The 11,252-nt window shown below is 38.0% G+C and overlaps 1 protein-coding gene across 1 annotated transcript in view; it reads right to left on the bottom strand.

Annotated features, from left to right (window-relative positions):
- The window catches only part of HSD17B4 (hydroxysteroid 17-beta dehydrogenase 4), a 114,681-nt gene that overhangs the window by 65,826 nt on the left and 37,603 nt on the right, over nucleotides 1-11,252 (bottom strand). The window contains exons 12-14 of the mRNA XM_024194445.2: nucleotides 4,363-4,466; nucleotides 2,860-3,096; nucleotides 256-307 (exon numbers count right to left, since the gene is read on the bottom strand). Coding sequence (XP_024050213.1) covers nucleotides 256-307; nucleotides 2,860-3,096; nucleotides 4,363-4,466 — 393 coding nt within the window. The remainder of the gene's footprint in view (nucleotides 1-255; nucleotides 308-2,859; nucleotides 3,097-4,362; nucleotides 4,467-11,252) is intronic.

Genomic DNA, 11,252 nt, shown 5'->3' with positions numbered 1-11,252 from the left:
AAAAAAAAAAAAAAAAAAAAAAAAAAAAAAAAAAAAAAAAAAAAAGCACCATCTGATCAGATTTTTTTTTTAACAGGACAGCTGATTGGAAAGTTCCAACACCAGTATGATAAAGCCACACACACAAAATAGAGTAAATTTGCAACAGAAACCAGTTCAAAACAATGTATCCGTATTTCCTTATGTAATGCTGATACAAAAGAAAAGTGAAGTGCTGTCATGGTGAATATGAAACCATCAGAGTAAAGGACTGACCTGAGGTTGGAAGCGGTTTATACAACTCCAGATATTGCTCACCATGCAGTAGCTGTGTAAAGATAAGCAGCACTATAATGACAATCAGTATCATTTGCCACAACTTCCCCCGTCCCTGTCATAAGCAAATATGTAGATACAGATATTTTGGAAATGTGTTCAGAATGAAAACATATTGCTACAAAATAGAGCAGTGAGAAATTATATCAAGTTCTTTCCACACCTGGATATTTTTAGCTGCACCAAGGCTATAAAAATACCAGTCAAAATTGACGAGTTCATTATTTCAGAATATTTTGTTATATTACTTTGAGTGTAGGAATTATTTTGACACACTCATCTTTGGAAGTTGTTGGTAACAGCCTAAAATCAAGCAGCCTTCCACAATCAGTCCTGACTTACAATCACACAGTATTTTCGTTGAACATACTGAGCATGGGGAGATCCAGGTTGGATATTAAGGAAAAACTTGCTAACTACAAGGATAGTTCAGTACCATAACAGGTTACCTAAGGGAGGCGGTGAATCCCCATCCTTGGAGGTTTTTAAGAACAGGTTAGCAAACACCAGTCAAGGATTGTCAATGTATACTTAATCCTGCTTCAGCCAAGGCAGATTGACTTGATCTTTTCAGGTCCCTTACCGCCCTACATTTCTATTTTTCTAAAATTCTAATTAGGAAGAAGCCATCAAAAAGATAAATATGGGCAATTTTATTGCCAGGTTAATCTCTGTCGTCTACCCCATCATGTGTCAATAACTCAAACAGAATAAATCAGTTAGCATGAGCCTACACACACATCAATTTATAAGCATTTCCCATTACTAAAGATTTGAACACTCCAAGCTGCAGAACTTCTTTTCTAACCTTAGAAATCATCTTAAAAGGAAGTGCATTCAAAACAGAATGTCAATGAGCTGGATAGCAGTGAAAATGTCAGATTTCCTAAATTTTAAGTAAATGTTAAAATATTTCCAGCATATTTATGCTATCCTTTTAATCACTGACAAAACTTCTGAAGTGGAATCCAGTTTTCATAACGTCCAGCACCAAACAGTTATGATTAACCGTTCATTCACTCCTTCTGAGCATCTATTATAGATTCTCAATTAGCAGCAGATTTCATGCTAAGCAATGTGATTTCACTGAATAACACCAAGTTCCTAGGTTTAAAATTACTTTAAAAAATAGTTCAGGTGTAAAAGTAGACCTTTTAAAAAATGTTTTAACAAATATCCCAGCTATAATTCGGTGCTTTGAATGTTCAGTGTTACTAGATGGGGTAACAACCACTCAGATTTGTAATGCATGGAATTTGAAGACAAAAAACACTGCAGGGGAGATGACCAAAGAGCCTTTTGACTGTAATTTACTTTAATGTATGGGATCAACGAGAGAGGGATGATAACATTTGGCTCTATACCACCATTCCCAGGATGCGGATAATGGTATGTTGCTCTTCTTCCCATAGCCTATGTGAAGAACATGGTAAGAATAATAGACACTACAACCTTTTGAGGGGGCCTCCCTCTGTTTTATGGAGCACTATGTTTTTTCCTTAGCTTCTCACAAACACAACAGGACATCCCATGTGCAGTCCACAAAAGCCAGCAGCAGTGATTCTGGTTCAATACATACATAATGTTAGGGGTTTGGCCATCTGGTGTTTGGATTTTGTTTGTTTGCTTTTTAAAGGAAACCTCAGAGTTTGAAGTCAAGACAGCTATGAAAAAAACTCAGGGGGTGGCAGGATAGTGACAAAAATAACAGAGCCATTTATACAGCTTTCTTTAGTTTTTATGCAGACCACAGTCCCAGTACGGAAAATGCTGTAAATCTTACATTTTGAAGCTTTTTAAAAATCGTATTTCAGCTATGAAATACTAAATTTCTTATGCCATCATATTCTTGAAGAATGCAGCTTTATATAATTTATACTTGTTTAATATACATATATATATATAGCTAAATGTTTACATAGATATATGTAGATACACACAGTTTGAAGAGTGTGTGCACTGCTGTACATTGTCAACTAAATAAAAAAAGCAAAGATTACACCTACTGTACTTGCTTTCTAGATTATCTATGGTAGAGAGCTTCATCCCTGGAAAGAGCAAAAGAAATTGCTCAAAAATAAAATCCCTCCATTAACAAAAAAGAAGTCAAAGCTAGATAAAGATTTTTGGTTTTTAATAAAGAGGATGCTGCTCTTCAAGCAAGATTCCCACTTTAAAAAAAAAAAAAAGAGAGAGAGAAAAACATGTTTTTTAAAAGAAGTTAAGGGAAAAAAAAAAAAAAAAAATAAAAAAAAAAAAAAAAAAAAAAAGATAGAGAGATACATGTGATTCATAAGCAGCTTAGGGGAAAAAAATAAAAAAAAAAAAATAAAAAAAAACATGAACTCTATACCAGAGAGGTAGGTAACTCATTTCAATACAAGTTTTTCCCTGGGTTGCAAGAAATCAGAGCCTGTTACTTTTTCTCTTTCTAGAACAACAGCGATCTCTGAAGTTTTGGTGTATATACTGAGCCATTTCAATTACAGTCAATTTATATAGCATGCATCACAAAATAAATTGCAATGTCTAAATCATACATACCTTTGTGAAGTCAATGTTGAGTCCTGGAACACTAGAAAGTCCACCATCCCACAGAGATGCCTGAGCTGGGATGACTCCAAAGGTAGGTAAACAACAGAACTCTTCACTGCCTTCAAAAACAAATTTTAGATGGTCTGGATCCTGGGTTGACATTCCCACACCAAGAGCGTACAAAATCGGTTGCAAGTGAGTATAATTATACACCACTGTGGGCAACTTTTGGCTGACATATTTGCTCTGTGGATTAAAAATATATAGTATAATTCAAAGTTAAATGCTATGTAGTATTTGATTTCAATTTACTTTCTGCAGGTACAATCATCATATAGCTGGAACGTAATATATTAACAACCTTGCTATGATTACTTACATGTAGGACTGTCAAGTGATCCAAAAAAATTAATCACGCGATCCAAAAAATTAATCGTGCGATTGGCTGAACAAGTAGGAGGACTGAGTGGACTTGTAGGTGCTGAAGTTTTACATTGTTTTGTTTTTGAGTGCAATTATGTAACAAAAAAGACCCCTACATTTGTAAGTTGCACTTTCATGATAAAGAGATTGCACTACAGTACTTGTATGAGGTGAATTGAAAAATACTATTTCTTTTATCATTTTTAGAGTGCAAATATTTATAATCAAAAATATAAACTTTGATTTCAATTGCAAACAAAATACAATATATATGAAAATGTAGAAAAACATCCAAAATATTTAATAAATTTTAATTTGTATTCTATTGTTTAACAGTGCGATTAATTGCAATTAATCTTTTTTAATCGCGATTAATTTTTTTTTAGTTAATCACGTGAGTTAACTGCAATTTATCAACAGCCCTACTTACATGCCATGTCACAGGGAAGATATTTCTGGAACTGAATGGTATTTGTTTTTTTCCCTTTAAATATATTCCATAACAATAAATATACTGTAAGGATGCCCTGTCTATATCATCGTAGAATATATGGCAATAAAGAACCGCATCCTGCAAATTACACTATGCAGTATTTCAAAGAAAAACAACATTACAGTGGACAGCTCAATAAACAATCATGATTAAAGACCAACACTAATGAAATAGTTAGCACCATAATAGACAGCTCATCCCACCTAGAACTTGTGGGTGGGGTAAATCAGCCATGTGAAAGATAAGAAAAAGAGCACGTCACAAAAAGCCTTGTCTGTCAGGTAAAAAACAGAGACGTAGTGTCTTCACCATCATTCTGAACAATATCCTATTTAGGGTGTCTGAATGCTCCAAAGTGCAAGAGGTGGTAAGTCTGATAGTTTAATTTATAACTTCAGAAGTTCTACCGCCAATTAGAGAAAATGAGAGGAGAATAGGGCGCGAGTTTATTATTTCTGCTCTAGTTCACATCTAAAAAGCGACCTTTACAGAAAGCAAGCCAAAGCATCTGATCACACGCTGTGAGCAAGCTTGTCCTTGCTTTGGGTCTTTTGATAGCTACAAGATGAGTACCTTGCAGAAGAATTTTTACTTACTGGGTCAAAGCCTGAAGAAGCGGATCTAGTATAGCTTGTGGGATTCATGGAAACTCCTTCAGATTCTATTTGACTTAGCACATCATTCAGTATGCTTACCGACTCTGGAACAAACAAAAGGGAACAAATGATTTAAAAATTGCCAAAGAACCCTGCAAAAGTAGATCCTTCTTTCAATGACATATGGGAAAAATAAAAAATGGGGACAGGGGTGAGTCAATATATACAGATTTCTCTAAACAGATTTTAGTTCTGTACCTTACTGATGCCTACAAACCATGTGTGGCAATTACATCCTACAGGTGTTCTACTGGCTCTGCACTAAGTAATGAGCTGTGATTCATATGAGGAAGGAAACAATATTTATTTCAAGCATGTGTCTGGAACAAATAGCTGGTGCTATACAACATTATCCTGGTCAGGCAACCAATTCCATAATTGTATATTAAATTCAACTTCCCCAGCACTAACATGTTAAGAGAAGACATCTTGCACACTGTTTACTAATTTTGTCAAAAGACAGAATTTGATAATTAGTGCACATTTTCTCCTCTGTATACTTATTTCTTTGGGTATTCTAAAATCATGTTTTCTATCAATCATCCTCCTGTGCAAGCTGGGGTAAACAGCAAGAGCAATGTCATGATTTCAAGAGGCAGATTACTGCACAACAAAGTGGGTTAGTACAAAGTATATGTTGTATATGTTCAGAATGCTGAAAGCATGACCATCTCTCTGCCTGTCTCACCTGACCCAGCAAGGGCTGCTCAATGCCAGGCTCCATGCCTGGGTGAGATTCAGGCACTGATGAGCACTTGCTGGCAGAAACTCAATCTGGATAAAATCAGTAATCCCAATACCAAACATTCAAAAACCAGTCTCCAAAAGATCATGAGATTGGCTTAAGAAGAGATTTTTAAAAATTACTATTCTTCTCCTTCCTGCTGATTTTTTCACTCTTAGAGGAAGCTATCGTCCTCCTATTTGTGCATGATCCCCGCAGGTACAGAATTCAACCTTAGAGGTACACACAAATGCAGGCCTCCAGGCTCATTGCTCAGAAGGATCTTAACCTCTCCTATCCCCTGGGGTGGGGGTGGGGGGAGAAATGTCCACTCTTTTGCTCTTTATCTCCCTCTAACTAGGTAAGATAGGGAACTGCCCCACTGAAATTCCCAGAAATTTGCCACCCAGTCTCCTGTTCTTCCCTTGCTTCTTACACTCATTTGTCCCCAGTAATTCCTTCCCTCACCCTCTCACAGTCTTCTCCCCACCACATTCTCTAGCAGCCCCCTCAACCTGCCCTGTGCCCCCATATTCTTCTGCACCCACCCTATCAGTTTCCTGTCCTGCTTCCCAACTCACCCCTCAACACCTGCCCCCCACTCTGATTCCCAGCACCTTCACAGTCTCCTGTCCTCTGCCTGGTCCTCACATAGTGTCTGAGGTGCCACCATCTTTCTAGAGAGTAGCTTAGCCTCAACCCCCTTGGAAACAATGTGACGTGGTGGCCATATTTGCTGGAGGCAGACTGTAGCTTCAGATCCAATGGGAAATGGTGGCTAGTTTGGGTAAAGGCAACCCTAAAGCTATCAAAAGGATTGTTTGTGCCTCTCTTAGGGAGGGTGTGTCTCTCTCAAATGTTACTAGAATTTGCAAATCTGGGGGTGGTTTTGTTTCACCAGCAGCTGCTAACCAACCACAGAATGCCCCTCCCATTTGCCTCTAGCTAGAAGACCGAATCAGTTTTTCAGATGAGAACCTTGCTACCATGATTCATGCTGACATTATCTTAAAATGAGATTCCTGATATGCATTTTATATGGAATTATGCATTAAGCATCTGGAGACTTATGCTGGTACAGAATGGTGAAGCCCATCTTTTAAGTGGTGCATCTTGGCTGGAGCACATGATACCTGTGCTTTGGGAATCTTCACTTATTGGTGTCTGGATGAAATTTTAAGGTTAGTGATTTGGGTTCCCCCCCCCCACCATAAAGCCCTATTTCAGCAGTGTAACACTAATGGCAAAAAAAAAGTGAACATCATTCTGGGATGTATCACCAGGAGTGCTGTAAACAAGACACAAGAAGTAATTCTTCCACTCTGCACTGATAAGGCCTCAACTGATTATTGTGTCCAGTTCTGAGTGCCACATTTCAGGGAAGATGTGGACAAATTGGAGAAAGTCCAAAGGAAGCAACAAACATGATCAAAGGTCTAGAAAACATGACCTATGAAGAAGGATTGAAAAAATTGGGTTTGTTTCGTCTATAGAAGAGAAGACTGAGGGGGTCCATGATAACAGTTTTCAAGTACGTAAAAGGTTGTTACAAGAAGGGTGAAAAATTGTTCTCCTAAACCTCCAAGGATAGGACAAGCAGCAATGGGTTTAAATTGCAGCAAGGCAGGATTAGGTTGGACATTAGGAAAAACCTCTTAACTGTCAGGGTAGCTAAACACTGGAACAAATTGCCTAGGGAGGTTGTGGAGGTTTTTACGAACAGGTTAGACAAACACCTGTCAGGAATGGTCTAGTTATTACTTAGTCCTGCCTTGAGTGCAGGGATCTGGATTAGATGACCTACTGAGGTACCTTCCAGTCCTACACTTCTACGATTCTAAATGGCCTGGGATCAGTCTATTTGAGATACTTGTGTCTCCGTGCATTACTGCCACAGTTGTGGTCAGCAGCAGCATTTGACCTGGATCCACTTTGAAAGGGCAATTGGTAGAGCATTCTCAATGAGAGGCCCTCAGCTTTGGAACTACATCCTCTCTTGGGAACTTTCAGATCAGATTTGTTCATCTTCAGAGCACATTGCAAGGCAAATCTTTTGGGGGTGAGTGGAGGAGAAAGAGGGCTTGATGGAGGTTGGCTTTTGGGGAAGGACTTTTGTAGGGGATTGCTGGGTTTGTAATTTGATTAACTGTTCTTTAAATTCACAACGAAGACATCTAGAGTGTGAGATATGCCCGTTAGGCACTGAACTTCTTGAGATATTTATTTCACAGTAGCAAGTGTAAGTTAATATATATTTTTCAGTATGTTTTTCATGACTGTTTAAAAACAAGATCGCTTTTAAAAGATGCTCTTCAGATGTCTGAAAGGCTTTAAGTAGGCCATTAAAATATTATCACTGCAATCAGATGTGAGAATGGAGGGTGCTTTTGCTTTGTTTTTAAAAGAACACTATATTAAATAAAGGATCAATTTCAATGTTGTGAGCAGTTTGCTCGCTAAACTTATAGTCAAGAACCCCACAACTGACCAATATTCCTCCCATTTTCTAAAAGTACTGCTACAGCAGTGTGCAACTGCGGTGTCTCAACACATTAATTCACTTTAATCTCCACTGACCTGCTGCTGCCTGGCATAGGAAACAGCAGTCCCACCTACAACATTAGATTTACAATGATATTTTAGCAATTGACCAGACATGACTCATTCCTCTTATGCAAGGTTACATTTTCAATGCATCCAACCAAGACTCCGAGGAAATTAGATTACATTAAATGTCCGATATTTTATATTTAAGTGTCTTGTGAATGTTATCATCATGTGAATTAACAGATTGTCAAATTGAAAAAGACATTACTACATCAAAAACATTAAAATTAACACACATTTCAAAGTAAACTACTTTGTATTATATAATAATTAATTCTTACTTCAGAAGAATAACTGTTTCTTTGTTTCTAGCTCTATTCTTAGCATATGGCTGGCACTCCATAAATTACATATACATACACATATATATATATATATAAAAAGATTAAAAGCATATTATTTAGGTTGCAAAGTCAAGCTCTTGAAAGTTAGGAGATGCCAGATTTATAGTTGCTCATGCAACCTTGTGTCTGCCCCGCCCAACTCTCTCTCCACCCCCCATCCAGAAACTTGGGAGCTCCTACACCATCTGGTGTCTCCAGAGAATGGGGACAGGCCACTGGGGTCATGTGCTAGGCCACAGGATAATCAGCCCAGTTCTGCCACATATACACAAAGCTGAGAATTAACTAACATGCTTAATAAAAAAAATGTTATTTGTATTTAGTAAAAGGTGTTTTGTAAAAGTGTTTAGCTGTGCTGTGGACACACCTTTGCGGACCAATTGTGTAATCTTATTGCTGGGACCACTGCCTTTCCTCTCACAATCTCATCCCAGAGTGTGATTACCCTCTTTGTTGTGCCATATATGGAAGCAGACAATACGCTCTTTGAGGCTCAGACATGTGCCAGTTAGCTATTTGGTGAGGTCACTAGCTCACTTTGGGTGCTGTAAAAGACATAAGTTAAAAAAAAAAAAAAAAACCACGTTTGCCATGTAATGACCTTTAGAAGGAAAATATTTCTGCCCATGCAGAAGCTCAAAGACATAAATTAATCCAGAATTTGAGTGTGTTGCCTAGTGGCAACAAAATTTTTCATGTTAAAATTATATCATCATGTTGAAAGTATGTCATCATCCTTTTGTTCCTCATAAACTGAGTGTGGGAGGAGATTTTAATGCAACAGAACAGAACACTCAACTTCATCAAGGTTATGTGGGGTGTAAGTTAGCGCGTATGATCTGGTTTCAAACTTAGTGCTTTTTTCTTTTCTTAAAAAAGGGAAATACTGGTTATTTATACACTAAACAGTAAACAGAATATCTGAAATCTAAACTGGTAGGAGGAGAACTCATGGTCCTTGCCCCAGACACCAAAGAAGACCAGGCAGTCTAGTATCAGATGGCTTTCTGCAGTTTTTGCTGATCACTTACTTTCTTTGTCTGCTCATCAGCTGCCAGCTCCAGTTACAACCCACCCTCTCCCTCTCAGTCTCTGCACCAGGATCAGCAACCTCTGGCACGCAGCCCGTCAGACAGTTTGTTTACCTGCCGCGTCCACAGGTTCGGCCGATCGCTGCTCCCACTGGCTGCAGTTCGCCACTCCAGGCCAATGGGGGCTGTGGGAAGCAGCGCGGGCCGAGGAATGTGCTGGCCACTGCTTCCCGCCGCCCACATTGGCCTGAAGCGGCAAACTACGGCCAGTGGGAGCCACGATCGGCCCAACCTGCGGATGCGGCAGGTAAACAAACCGGCCCGGCCCGCCAGGGTGCTTATCCTGGCGGGGTGTGTGCCAAAGGTTGTTGATCCTTGCTCTACACCTTGGTCTCATTCAACTGCCCTCCACACTCCTATCTCACCTTCCTCCTCTGACTATTCTTTCCCACACTCACCCTGCCCTAGAATACATTTAAATAAATAAAATTAAAAGTCCCAGCAATTATTTAATTCAAAAAATCCAAAAAAGGGGAAAAAAGCACAGAACATCATCATGCTGGCACACCATCAGGCTGTTAACTCTGCTTGTATGTTATATCCCCTTCCCCACTCGTTATCTTGTCTAGTAAGACTGTAAACTCTTTGAGGCAAGGACCATCACGTTTCTACAGAGACTAGCACAACTGAGCCCTTTGGTCCTCTAAGCAGTAGTGCAACACAAACAAACAACAAAAATAATGTAGGGGGGGAAAGAATTAGTAAGATAAACAAAAGTGATTGGCCACTCCCTGATAATGGTCTGGCTGTTTAAAAACATCACCAACAATTAAAAAAAAAAAAAAACAGCAAAACCTAGATAACCACATCCAGAAACAACTAGACTGCTCTTTTCCTTCAGTGACTTGATTTACCCATCAAGTATTAGGAGTCAAATTAAAACTGGAAAAAACTTTCTAAACACATTACAGAATGGTGGAAGGCAAATTGGGAAATTTTTACTTAGAATGATTTTAGAAAACCCAGTCAGATTTGCTTTGCCTTATGAGATTATCTCTAGTATGTGAAGCTCATCTGAGATAGCTCCCTGCAGTTATTCACAGAATTCAGTGCATATGCACTAGGACATTGATCCAGCAAACCACTTAAACATGTGCTTAACTTTAGCATATGCTTAAGTGTTTTGCTAGATTAGGGCCTAAATGAGTTACCATCCAAATAATAGGTACTGAATATTTAATTTGTTTATATTAAAAATTAATGCGTTCCACTAAGAGTTTCTTTGTAAAATAATGTTGTTCTAAGAAGTCTAAAAAAACCTTTTTTATGTGTAATAGCTATATAGAAATCACAACTAACTCATGCCAAAATTGTAGGTCCAGTCCTAAAGATTATTACAAATGTAAGGAAAATTACCTTTCAAATGACATGACGCACAAACTTCAACCCCTTATAATCTAGAAGGAATTAAAGTCAGATCACTCATTCAGAATTCCCAAATTATTTTTGTGCTGAGTCAAGCTACACATCTCTGATTATGGGATATTCTTGCAAATTAAAGGTAAATGCTTTAGCTAATTCGTATTTTTTTTTAATTGCATATAATTTTTAGTACGTAATTGCTTTTTCACAGCATCCAATTTCTTAAATTAATACTGGTAATAGTTTTTAATGAAATCTTTTGGGAGCACTTGAACTTGCAGATATATAAAGTACTTTTTTAATGTAAATATTCTAATTCATTTCCCTTATTTAACAGTTGGATGCCTTTAGGCACTACAGAGGGGACTTTCATGCTAGGGGAAAACTTTCTGGGAAAATACTGGGGAAAAAACTGTCTAATGTATCATACTGAAAAATTAAATTTATTGACCTATCAAATTTCTTCAGAGTTTTCTTTAATTCTTTTGCTAATTCTCACAGATATGAGAGATTAAACAAGGGCTCATTCTCTCATTCAAAGCCCAGCTACACCTGTATCTTCATGCTGCTGAATTTTTAACATAACAGTCCTTTTCATAACACCACACTAAAGCAGAAGATGACATTGGGGTGTGAGAGAAAAATGTTACTGAGACATCTTCAACTTTAGCAAATGCAATATAGTTAAGTACTAATAGGGTA

This window comes from Terrapene carolina, unplaced genomic scaffold (assembly GCF_002925995.2).
Source record: "Terrapene carolina triunguis isolate 2854851 unplaced genomic scaffold, T_m_triunguis-2.0 Scaffold69, whole genome shotgun sequence".
NCBI lineage: Eukaryota > Metazoa > Chordata > Testudines > Emydidae > Terrapene > Terrapene triunguis.
This window is presented reverse-complemented; position numbering and strand designations above follow the sequence as displayed.